Source organism: Leopardus geoffroyi, chromosome X (assembly GCF_018350155.1).
Source record: "Leopardus geoffroyi isolate Oge1 chromosome X, O.geoffroyi_Oge1_pat1.0, whole genome shotgun sequence".
NCBI lineage: Eukaryota > Metazoa > Chordata > Mammalia > Carnivora > Felidae > Leopardus > Leopardus geoffroyi.
The window spans coordinates 32,729,770-32,743,163 of NC_059343.1; the positions used below are offsets into that span (position 1 = coordinate 32,729,770).

Below are 13,394 nucleotides of genomic sequence, written 5' to 3' on the forward strand. Positions count from 1 at the left end.
GAGTGTGAGTGGGGGAAAGGCATGGAGAAAGAGGGAGACACAGAATCTGAAGCAGGCTCCAGGCTCTGAGTTGTCAGCACAGAGCTCTAAGTCACTGATCGTGAGATCATGACCTGAGCCAAAGTCGGATGCTTAACTGATTGAGCCACCAGGTGCCCCTTGAACACCCTTGTTTTCCACCTCGGGAAAGATCTATACCGTCGCTGACTCTGTTGCTTTTCCTCAAATATACCCTGCCCTTCATATGGGCATAGAGTGCAGTATTGGGGGTACATCAGCTATTCCACAGCTTAAGCAGATGTCCACTCAGGGAATGAAATAATTAGTGTTCTCTTCATACATGTATCCTGTAACTGACTTTCTTGGAATAACTGAGCTCCCCTCAGTTGTTCAAAGTCTTAGGGTCTAAACAAGAACTGTGAATCCATGAAATGTGACACACTAGCCTAGCATGTGTAGTAGTGATTGTAGTGGCCCTGTCAGCCACTGTGCTGCTGCTTTGGGATGCTTAACTACTTGGTAGACAGTACTGTCCTTGTTAGAAATGACTCACATTATCTAACAGTGAGCTGCAGTCAGTGTAATTGATGAGAATAAAACTTTCACATTCAAATTGGGATGTGAGTAGAAACCTAGATCAGCAACTTTGCTTGGTATAAATGGTTATGCATCTCTTCATTTGAAAGATGATGTCACATGCCTCCCATAGCATGCTAGGAGGAGGTTAGCTATGAATTCAGAAGTGGGGTTTACCTGTTTCTCAAGCAATTATATTCCTTAGTCTAATACACTAAACCTCCCACTCCAAAAAGGGAAAGAAAAAAAGTTGGAAACCACCCATTTTAGGATGAGACCGAAATGTAAAATGACACAATATCCAACAGAAAATGACAATTTTTTTCTTTATTAATGTTTTGTGTCTACATAATACTGTAGACTATTAAGGCCACAAATAAATTACCAAAAAGTTTAAACAGTTATGAGTATTTTAAAAGTGTCTACTTTGATAGATGTATTCAGACAAGTGAGTAAAAAAATATTACCATATTTCATTGATTCTCTGATCATTTATTCACATTTTCTCTGAAATTGAAGTTCAGCTTATCAGTGACATCATGGATTAGTTTAAAGCATGTTTTTTCCCCTTTTTTAAAGGTTTTTTGTTTGTTTGTTTGTTTATTTATTTTGAGAGAGAGAGAGCGCACAAGCAGGGGATGGGCAGAGAGAAGGAGAAACAGAATCTCACGCAGGCTCCACACTGCTCGAACTCACCAACAGCCAGATCATGACCTGAGCTGAGATCAAGAATGGGATGCTTAACTGACTGAGCCACCCAGGTGCCCCTTTTTTCCCTTTTTTTTTTTTAATGGTCATTCATTTTTGAGAGACAAAGCATGAGCAGGGGAGGGGCATAGAGAGAGGGAGACACAGAACAGGCTCCAGGCTCTGAGCTGTCAGCACGGAGCCTGATGTGGGACTCGAACCCATGAACCATGAGATCATGACCTGAGCCAAAGTCGGACGCTTAACCGACTGAGGCACCCAGGTGCTCCTTCCTTTTTTCCTTTTTTAATACATAAAAAAATAATGTGCTTTTCGATTCATGGTATATTTAATAAAATACAGCAGCTAATCACCTCTCGTGCCCCCTCCTCAGAAATTCCCATCTGGGTGTGGTCACTACTGTAAATCAGTTTCTGTTATAGTAGGTAGCTGCTGATTCCTTTAATATTTGGGGTTGTCCTTGGTTTCTTCCCACACGGGTGTTAGGGTATAGTCTCCCCAGGACAAGGCTGACAGTGGCCCTCATAGTTTGAATATCAGTAACTGTAGAAATAAAATTCCATTTAGCCACTTCCAAGATACAATCAAATCAGTGGCAAAGGAAATTGGTGTCATAGACTCTAAGTCTAAAGTTCCCTTTTGGCCAACAAAAGAGCAGGACACAGGATTAAGGTGAGAGATGGCGTATGTCTGGGAAAAGACAGGAGCCCCGAATAAGGGTCTTTGCCCTGTATTTATTAAGATCAGAAGGCTTACAAACGTGATTGGCGGCACAAAGAGACAAACTGTGAACATTAACTTGGGGATGTGAGGGAAGAGGGGTATTTGGAAGATATACAGTGTTTGGGGTTTTGGTCAATATAAAACAAAATCCTGGCGCCAGGCAGATGGGCAGATGGTTGTTAATGGCAGACAGGAGGTGCCGTGTCTAACTTAGCTAGCCTAGGGGATGAGACAGTCAGGCGGAATAACCTCAGGGTTAACAAGGCACCTTTTCTTTTGTTAACCATCTCCGCTCTGGGCTGCTTCACCTGCAACGCAGCGGTCTATAGCTCAATTTATCTGTTTACCTAACTTGGCCCTTTCTTCCTGTGAAAGTAGCTTTTCTGGTACAGTACTAAATTGGGGGGCATTTTTGCCCTGCATGCCTAATTTTGTTTACCTCATATACCTTTGCATTGGGAGCCTGGGTACCATCAAGCTGAAACACAGGATCTGCTCCTCCACTGTACATACAACAACCAACTGAGATAAGAGGGCTCTGTCTTTTCTTGAATTGTTTATTTTAGAGAGTGGCACTAATGCCATAGCTTAGAACAGCATGATTATTTGAACATTAAGGTATCATCCCATTCCCAAAGCTAATATTTGCTACCAGTCACTGCTTATCATGAATAGACTAAAAGCTGATTTTTCTTTCCATTCCACTGTTGAAGAAAGATTCATGGAATAGACCAATTATATTTATAATCGATAGGGTCCATGAAAACCAAATAGGTTAAGCTCTTTATTTTTAAAATAGCCCCACAGAAGTCATTTTACTCCTTTTTCCATAGCGAGATACTGATTGGTGCAGCCGAAAATAGGACCCAGGTCTCCTAATTCAGTGTCTTCCCTCCCTTCCCATCCCCTCCTTCTGCATTGAACATAATTCTCTCCTAATTTAATTGATGGTTATGCCAGGGGTTTTCCAATGAAACAACTTAGTTTTTTCAAGTTCAGATATGACTGAAATGGAAAAATTGGTGGCTGGCACCTGCTTTTAGCTAGATTTTTAATTTTATTGTTTTAAAATGCTTGGAAACAATACCATTTGGGACAGGCAAAGGTAATATTCTTTTCATCTTTGGACCAATATTGTGAATGCCAAAAAGACGAATGATGCATGCAACTTCTGATTGGAATTGGAACTTGTAGCTTTTGATTACTAATCTAGTACTTATAAGCACCATACCATGTAGCCAATATACCCGGAGCATAAGGCAGGATGTCTTGAAGAGAAGAAAACCTAATAAAACTTGCAATATAATAGGGCCAGTTAAGAATGAATATAGATGTAGTCTGAGGTTTCCTGTTATTATCTGAGAAGTGGCATCTTGAACTTATAGACAATTCTGAACTTGTTTGGTTTGACGGTAAGATCATTTTCAAGGGAGCTGTCTTGAAGCTAAATAAACTGATGAGGTTTAATTATGATTCTAGAGTGATGTCTGAAGAGGTAGAGGAGATGATAAAGAATTAGTTCTATTTAAAGTTAATGAAACTTTTCAGTTCTACAGGTATTCATTTTTATTACTTTGAAAGACATTACATTGTAAAGATTCAGGTGCATACTAATAACTAAAATGAGATAAACTAGCAAAAATAATAATTACCCATTAACCTAGAATTTATATTAGTTTTTCATTAAAACCGTTCTCTCCCACTTTGTTTTCTATTTTAAAATGTTAAAACTCAGGGCAAACTCTAGACAAAAGCAGAGATAAATAATTATCTACTAAGGATTTTAGTATCTCTTCAACTTAGCATAAAAAGATAATTTATTCCAATATACACCATTCTTTTTGCCTTCTCTGCCAGCTCTTGTATTACTCACTTCCATTATCTTAGAAATCCTGTGTTCAATGGCAGTTTGATTATGATTTGCCCTACCACCAACATAATTGGAGTGAAAAGAAAGTAATTGCTTGAATTAATGTATTCTAAGTTACTAATGAATAGAAATGAGGCAGAAACTGTTGATTACTGATATAAAAACTATTTCACCTCCTTCTTTCTTGCTAAGAGAACCCCAGTTTAGGGGAGTAATAACATATCTAGTTGCTAGAGATAAATCATAATTAGCCTAAGTCAGTCATAGCAATATTGTTCCCTTTTTGTAACTGGTAGTAATGTCTTCTCTCTCATTCTTGATATTGGTAATTTCTGTCTTCTCTCTTTTTTTACTGATCAGTCTGTCTAGAGATTTATCTTTTTTTTTTTTTTTTAATCTCAAAGAATCTCTGTTTGGCTTTATTTAGTTTTACATATTTTTGTTTTGTGTTTTACTGAATTTTTTGTTCCTTTATCATTTCCTGCCTTCTGACTGGTTTGTGTGTATATTGCTCTTCTTTCTCTAGTTCCTTAAGGTAGAACTTTAGATTTTCAATTTCAGATATTTGTTTTCCTTTTTTAATGTTATAGGGTTTGAATCATTTGAAATTTATTGAGACTTGGTTATGGCCCAGAATATGATTTTTCTTGGTAAATGATCCATGTGCACTTGAGAAGAAGGCGCTTCTAAAGAATATATTTTAAAGTTTCTTCTCTTCTGTTTCCAGCATTCTTTCTTTCTTTTCTTCCTCTTCCTCCTAACTGTGACAAGTAATACCACACTGGTTGCCTGCAGAGAGGACAGCTGTGTGGTTTTGACCCATGGGAATGTATTACCTTTTCAGACAATTATTTAATTTTTAGTAAAGAATGATTGAATCATAGTGGTGGCTAAAAACACGCACAAAATCTACACACACAAACAAAAGGATTATGAGTAGCAGACCAGAAATTATGAGGAATTCTTGGAAGACAGGAAAAGCAGGTGCTATCAGATTAGTTAATTCAGATAATTCAAAACACCTGCAGTAGAAAACCAAGCATGTGCATAGAAACTTGAACAGTTACACTGCAGAAGGTCCCCAGGTCAACCATGTGATTAAAGAGCTACTATGAACAGCAGATGTTTTATCTGTCCTTCTCTGAAATGTCCCCAAACCCTACTTAAATTAGAAGTAAGCACTTGTAGTATTGGACCTTTAGGCTCCCCAAACTACACTCCAAAGACAGTGAATGAGGTTGAGACAAATGCAGACCTGCACAAAAGAAGGGATAAAACAGAAGCACACATCTACCTAGAAGGGACAAATAACTACTTTTCCATCATCAGAAATGCCATTTTTGTTTTGGCAAGAGGAAGGGTCCCTACCCTACCTACAAGCACCCTGCCGTGTACCCCCAAAGAGGAGACTACTTCTTTATATTGACATACTGTGCAATCCCGTTCCAAGGAAAAGCCTATTAGTGAAATGGACATCACAACTGTACATCAGATACATGCTGATTATGTAGGCTAATCAAATGTGCCCTTTATTCCTAAATATGAAAGGACAAAGTTTGGGAAATATTTGAGGAAGGTGAAAGAGAAGATCATAAGCAGAGCAATTTCTGAGGTTAAAAAAAATACAGGAAACAGAGTTACCAAAAAAGCCAAGTTCATACTCAGAATTTTGAGAATTTGAATAAGAATGTGAATTGAATAAAACTATGAATTTGAATAAGAAGGCTGAGAATATTTGAATAGGAACAGGCTGTAATAAAAGGGATCCATTCAAGATCCCTTTTTTATACCAATAAAATTAAGTAATTGTAAAATGGACACATTATTGCAAAATTAAAATCTTAAACCCCAGGGGGCGCCTGGGTGTCTCAGTCGGTTAAGCATCATGATCTCAGAGTTTGGGTTCAAGCCCTGCACTAGGCTGTGTGCTGACAGCCCAGAGCCTGGGGTCTGCTTCGGAATCTGTGTCTCCCTCTCTGCCCCTCCATCTTTCCCTTGCTTGCTCACTCACTCCGTTTCTCAAAAATAAATAAACATTAAAAAAAAAAATTTTTTTTTTCAACGTTTATTTATTTTTGGGACAGCGAGAGACAGAGCATGAACAGGGGAGGGGCAGAGAGAGAGGGAGACACAGAATCTGAAACAGGCTCCAGGCTCTGAGCCATCAGCCCAGAGCCCGACACGGGGCTCGAACTCACGGACCGCGAGATCGTGACCTGGCTGAAGTCGGACGCTTAACCGATTGCGCCACCCAGGCGCCCAAAAAAAAAAAAAAAAATTCTTAAATGGTGCTCAGCGCAGGGTCTCCCCGCCTCACTTAGGCTCCACCCGAACCTGGAACAGCGCATGCGCGGCCCCGCCCCACCCCTTATCCCCCTTCCCCCAAACCGGAAACTCGCCCCCGTTTCCTGTAACGGACCCCAGTTCCGGTTCTATCCCAGAGCTGTTGCCGCGTCCGAGACCAACGGACGTTGCCTAGAAGTCTCCGTTGCCACTGAGTGCCTCTGGCTCCTCCCGCCATTCAAGCTGGGCAATCTTCGGGGCCGCCGCCGCCTTCGGCCTCGCCACTGCCTGTTCCGGGGTCCTCGCTTCAGAGTTGCCTTGACCATGGTGCCAACGCCGCCAGCCATGGCCACCGCGCCGTTCTCTCAAGTGCGCCAGAACTACCACCCTGAATGCGAGGCCGCCATCAACAGCCAGATCAACCTGGAGCTCTACGCCTCCTACATGTACCTGTCCATGGCTTTCTATTTCGACCGCGCTGACGTGGCCCTGGAGAATTTCTCCAAGTTCTTCCTGCGCCAGTCCCATGAGGAGAAGGAGCGTGTCGAGAAGCTGATGCAGCTGCAGAACCAGCGTGGGGGCCGCATCCGCCTCCGCAACATCATGAAGCCTGACCGCGACAACTGGGAGAGCGGCCTCAACGCCATGGAGTGCGCCTTTCACCTGGAGAAGAGCGTTAACCAGAGCCTGCTCGACCTGCACCAGCTGGCCACCAACAAGAACGACGCCCATCTGTGCAGCTTCCTGGAGACCAACTACCTGCCCGAGCAAGTCAAGGTCATCAAAGAGTTGGGGGGCTACATCACCAGCCTGCGCAAGATGGGGGCCCTGGAAGATGGCTTGGCAGAGTACCTCTTTGACAAGCTCACCCTGGGCAACAGCGACAAGCACTGAGTTGGGACTGCCTTCCCATAGCCACAGGGTGCATGGTAACTTCCCCTGGTCACCATGCCGAGCATGCATTTTGCAGTATTGCACTTGCAAAACGTTCCAGTTTTTTTCCTTCCAGTTTTGCCATAAAGTTACTTGGTTGCAATAAAGTTGTTTTGTTCCTAAATAAAGGTCTCTGGTTGATGTGTATGCACATCTTTCACCTTTTAAGTTTTATAGTAGGTATCCAGGAGTCTCTCCACCCACCCAACCCTATCCATATGCAGCTGAGGATCTCCAGAAATGGAGGGAGAAGGTATTCCATGGGACCCTGGAAAACACAAAATTAATCTTCCCCTCATAAGCAGTGTGGGTGGTGGTGGTTTAGAGCCCTGAAGAATGTGGGAACCTATGCATAGTAAAAGTATAAAAACATTGCCTGAAAGTTATGACTGAGGTTGATCTGGGGAAAGAGTGAAGGAAATGGGACTGGGCAGGGATTAAAATAAAGGAGGTCTTCTACTTTACCCTGAAAACTTTTACTTTATCAAAATAAGTAAATACTAATATTTTTTGATTCTAGATAGCAAGAAAGGGACCCCAGAAGCCATTATGGCAGAGTACCTCTTTAACAAGCTCACTGTGGGCAATAGTGGTAAGAGAAACTTAATCTTAGGCTGGCTTCCTACTGGATATGAGAGTGATTTGCCTTTGGTCCCCTGTGCAGGACATGCATATTGTCATTAGAAAACTTTCACTTCCCCTTATGAATAGTGTGGTTATGTGGTTTGGGGTAAGATGGGTGGTTTGGGGCACTGGTTGCTGTAGATGGATGTATATGGTAAAGGTATAGAAAAAACATGATCTAGAATTTATAATAGTGGTTGCTTCTGTGAAAGAACTGAAAAATGGGATTGGACAGGGATTAAAATAAATGGAGCCTTCGACTTCATCTGAAGTTTTTAGCTGATTAAGTCATACAAATGTTAATGTTTATTGTTTGTCAGTAACAACCTGGGGACCCTGGAAACTGGCAGAGTGGAGTAACTGATTGGCAGGTTCACCCTTGTTGTCAATGACTATGGGAACTGTGTTTTAGGTTTGCTTCTCTGGAGACACAGGTGCAACTTCAAATGGCCACCAGTACCAGCTATGCATGCTGCCATCAGAAAGCCTCTAGTTTTGGGGGTTTATGTACACTTTGTAATAAACCCTGTTCAGTATAAGGGTTGAAAATTTAATGAAGATGCTGAACATCAAAATATTTGAGAATGACTGAGGTAAATTGAATCTTCTAGAAAGAAATAATTCATAATAATAATAATTCATAGTCATAGAAGAACCTTCTATAATAACAAGCACTCAGTAGAAATTCCAGAAGGAGAAAACAAGAGTTTGTGTAGAGTGGTAGACAATAATCAGGAAATAATTTTTCAAGATACTATAATCTCGGGGCGCCTGGGTGGCTTGGTCAGTTAAGTGTCCAACTCTTGATTTTGACTCAGGTCATGATTTCATGGCTTGTGAGATCTAGCCCCACATCAGGCTCTGTACTGACAGCATGGGGCCTGCTTAGGATTCTCTCTCTCCCTCTCTTTCTCTGCCCTTCTGCTCACGTACATGCGTGTACTCTGTCTCTCAGAATAAATGTTAAAAAAAAATACTATAATCCAAATACTATTACCATGTATATTTCCTCCTTTAATCTACTAGTGTTCTGAATTACATTAACAGATTTTCCTGTATGGAATTATTTTTTATTCCTGGAATGAAACTTATTTGATCACTGTTGATTTGTTTTACTATAATTTTTTGAGATATGATTGAGATGTATGTAGCATTGTGTAATTTTAAGGTGTACTGTGATACACTGATATATTGGGAAATGATTGCCACCAAAGCCTTAGCAAAAACCTCTATCAATTCATGTAACTACCATTTCTTTTTGGTGGTGAGATTTCTTAAGATTTATTCCCTTAGCAATACTGAAGGATATTATATTGTTAACTATAATGACCCTTCTGTACATTAGATCTCCAAAGTTTGTACTATTTGATCAACATCTCCCCATTTTCTCCAATCCTTCAGCTTGTGGTAATCAACATTCTAATCTGTGTTTCTGAGTTTGGCTTTTTTGGTTCCATATACAATTGATAGAATACAGTATTTGTGTTTTTCTTATTTCACATAACATAGTGTCCTCAAGTTTCATCTAAGTTGTTGTAAATGGCAGCTTTTCCTTCTTTCTCATAGAGAAAGGCATGAATACCCAGAAAAGAAATGGCTGGATCATATGGTAGTTCTATTTTTAATCTATTGAGGAATGTCGATACTGTTTTCTTTACTGGCTATATCAATTTGCACTCCCACCAACGGCGCACAAGGGCTTCCTTTTCTCCACATCCTTGCCAACACTTGGTATTTCTTGTCTTTTTAATGACAGTCATTCTAACACATGTGAGGTATATTGCATTGTGGCTTTGATTTTTATTTCCCTGATGACATGTGATGTTGAGCACCTTTTCTCTGCCCATTTTTTAATTGGGTTGTTTGGTTTTTTACTGTTGGGTTGTATAAGTTCTTTATATATTATGGAAATTAGCCCCTTATCAGATATATGATTTGCAGATATTGTCTTCTATTCCATAGTTTCTTTTTGTTTGTTTTACTGTTTGTGTCTTTTGCTGTGCAGAAGGCTTTTTTTTTTTAATTTTTTAATGTTTTATGTTTGAGAGAGACAGAGACAGAGCCAAGCAGGGAGGTGCAGAGAGAGGAGACACAGAATCTGAAGCAGGCTCCAGGCTCCGTGCTGTCAGCACAGAGCCCAATGCAGGGCTCAGACTCACAAAACATGAGATCATGACCTGAGCCAAAGTCACCACTTAACTGACTGAGCCACCCAGGTGCCCCAGTAGTTTTTAACATTAGTATAGTCCCACTTACTTATTTTTGCTGACATCACTCTTGCTAATATTTTTATTTAGGATTTTGTATCTCTCTACCTTAATAAGTAGTTTTCTTTCGGGTGTGTAAGTACCATCTTTGTCCTGTTTAGGTATTAAGATTACTCTGGCCTTGTAAAATAAATTGAGAAAAAATTTTTTCATTTTTATATGCTTGTGCTTTTGATATAATATCCAGAAAATCATCTCCAGGACCAATATGAAAGAACTTTTTTCCTATGTTCTCTCCTTGGAGTTTTTTGGCTTCCGTCTTAGTTTAAGTCTTTAATCCTTTTCAAGTTAATTTTTGTGCATGGTGTAAGACAGGGGTCCAATTTTATTCTTGCGCATGTGGTTATCCAGTTTTCTCACCACAGTTTATCAAAGACACTGTCATTTCCCCATTGAGTATTCTTGGCACCCTTGTCAAATATTAGTTGACCCTTTATGCATGGGCTTATTTCTGACCTTTTGATTATGTTCCATTGGACTGCATGTCTGTTTTTTAATGCTGGCATCATGCTGTTTTGAATTATATAGTTTTATATTATTGTTTGAATTCAGGAAGTATGATGCCTCCAGCTAAGTTCTTTCTTGAGATTGCTTTGACTAGTCGGGGTATTTTGTGACTCCATAGGAATTTTAGGATTGTTTCTCTATTTCTGTAAAACATGTCATTGGAATTTTGATAGGTGTTGCAGTGAATCTATAGATGGCTTTGAGTAGTATGGACATTTTAACCATATCAGTTCTTCTGATCAATGAACACAGGATATCTTTCCATTTATCTGTGTCTTCAGTTTTTTTCCATGCAATTCTTAAAGTTTTCAGTGTACAGATCTTTCACCTGCTTGGTAAATTTATTCCTATGTATTTTATTGTTTTTGATGCTAATGTAAATGGGATAGTTTTCTTTATTTCTTTTTCTTGTTGTTAGTATACAGAAATGCAACTGTTTGTGTTTTATTTTATTTTTTAATGTTTATTTATTTTTGAGAAAGAGAGCATGAGCAAGGAAGGGACAGAGAGAAGAGGGAGACATAATCCAGAGCAGGCTCCAGGCTCTGAGCTGTCAGCACAGAGCACGACATAGGGCTCAAACTCATGAACCACGAAATCATGACCTGAGCCAAAGCCGGACGCTTAACCAACTGGGCCACCCAGGCACCCCTGTTTTGTTTTTATATCCTGCAACTTTTCTGGATTCATTGATTATCTCTAATAGGTTTTGGTGGAGTATTTAAGACTTTCTAGATATAAAAGCATATCACCTGCAAAAATAATTTGACTTTTTTCCTTTCCAATGTGGATGCCTTTTATTTCTTTTTCTTGTCTAAATGCTCTGGCTAGGACTTCCAGTATTATGATGAATATGAGTGGTGAGAGTCAGCACCTTTGTCTCATTCCTGATCTTAGTAGAAAAGCTTTCAACCTTTCACCATTGTGGATGTTGTCATAGCTTGCCCTTTGTGACCTTTATTATGTTGATGTATCTTTTCTATACTCAATCTGTTGAGAATTTTTAATCATAAATGTTAAATTTTGCCAGATGCTCGGGCACCTGAGTGGCTCAATCAGTTAAGCATCGTACTTTGGCTCGGGTCATGATCTTGTCTAAATCATTGTTTTCCAAGGACTCCTGAACTGTGGCCAAGATGGACGGGAGCCAGTTGACAGGCCACTATAGGGTTCATACCTGGGAACAAAGTCTATATGCCCTTTACCCAATGCACGAGTGGTTTAGACTCTTCCTGAGTTACTTGGCATTTGGAGCTGGATCATCCTACGGCTCCCACAAAGCCACTTTTGTCTGTGGGATGGATGCTAAATGATTCTTGGGGTAGGGGGTGCAAAAACAACAGATGTCTTATTATACCATGCTGCTGACATCACTCTTGCTAATACTTCTATTTAGGATTTTGTATCTCTCTACCTTAACATGTAGTTTTCTTTCAGGTGTGTAAGTACCATCTTTGTCCTGTTTCGGTATTAGGATTACTCTGGCCTTGTAAAATAAATTGAGAAAAAATTTTCATTTTTATATGCTCTGGAATAGTTTTCATATTATAGGTATGGGTTTTTTTTTTGTTCTAAGAAGATTTAGTAGAATTCACATTAAAATTGTTTGAGTCTTGGGGCGCCTGGGTGGCTCAGTCTGTTAAGTGTCTGACTTCAGCTCAGCTCATGATCTCTTGGTTCGTGAGTTTTCTGCTGTCAGTGCAGAACCCACTTCAAATCCTCTGTCTCCCTCTCTCTCTGACCCTCCCCCCATCTCTTTCTCTCACAAAAATAAATAAACATTGAAAAAATTATCTGAGTCTCTTCTCTTTTTAAAGATAGATGATTTTATTTCTGTAAAAAATGGCTTTGGGATTTTAGGGATAACATTGAATCTGTAGGTTGTTTTGGGTACCACAGGTATTTTGACAGTATTAAGTCTTCTATTCCACAAACAAGATATATCTTTACATTTACTTGTTTCTTTAATTTCTTTCAGCAAAGTTTTGTGTCACATTCATTGATTATCATATGTTCAACTATCCTCATGCCCCAAGGATAAATCCCACTTGGTCATGATGTATGATCATTTTAATGTGCTGTTGAATTCAGTTTGTTGAGATTTGTTGCATTTATATTCATTAGAAATATTGGCATATAGTTTTATTGTAGTGTCTTTTTCTGGCTTTGGAATCAGAGTAATACTGGCTTCATAAAATGGGTCTGGAAGTGTCCCTGCTTCTTCATTTTCTTGGAAGAGTTTGAGAAAGATTGGTATTAATTCCTCTTAAATTCATTTAGAACCACAAAAGACCCAACTAACCAAACAGTCTTGAGAAAAAACAAAGCTGGAGGCCTCACACTTCCTGAATTCAAAACATATTACAGACTTACAGTAATAAAAACTATATGGTACTGGCATAAAGACAGACATATAGACCAATAGAACTAAACAGAAAGCCCAGAAATAAACCCGCATATATATGGTCAAATAGTCTTCAACAAGGATGCCAAAAATCCATAATGGGGAAGGTATAGTATACTCAATAAGTACTGTTGGGAAAATTGGATATGCACATGCATAAGAATGAAAATTGAAACCTATATTACACCAGACACAAAAATCAACTCAAAATGGATTAAAGACTTTGACATAAGAGGAAGGGTAGGCAGCGGGCAAAGGGAATCACATTAGAGCTACTGATAAAATTATAGCTAAAATTGATAAATCATCATGCACTTTGCCATTGAGACTCTCAAGCTTTCTTACACATTAGAATTAGCACCAGACTACATCCTAGGCCAATTATATCAGTCTCAGGGGGCAGGAGCTAGGCATTCCAGGCACTCAAACCAATGTGAGCACCTTGCTCCTCAAAGTGTACTCTATGGCAAGCAGCAGCAACCTCACCTGAGAGCCTGCT

The 13,394-nt window shown here is 39.6% G+C and overlaps 2 protein-coding genes across 5 annotated transcripts in view; both read left to right on the forward strand.

Annotated features, from left to right (window-relative positions):
• PRRG1 (proline rich and Gla domain 1) overlaps window positions 1-13,394 on the forward strand; it is a 309,337-nt gene that overhangs the window by 268,477 nt on the left and 27,466 nt on the right. The window lies entirely within an intron of this gene.
• LOC123593990 (ferritin heavy chain-like) lies at window positions 6,151-7,221 on the forward strand. Its single transcript, XM_045470529.1, has one exon. It carries the CDS (start codon window positions 6,224-6,226, stop codon window positions 7,052-7,054), a length of 831 nt encoding a protein of 276 aa, XP_045326485.1. The 5' UTR covers window positions 6,151-6,223; the 3' UTR covers window positions 7,055-7,221.

Bases quoted from the DNA above. Each gene is read 5' to 3' on its own strand.
- LOC123593990 (XM_045470529.1), top strand. From the start codon at position 6,224: ATGCGCGGCCCCGCCCCACCCCTTATCCCCCTTCCCCCAAACCGGAAA.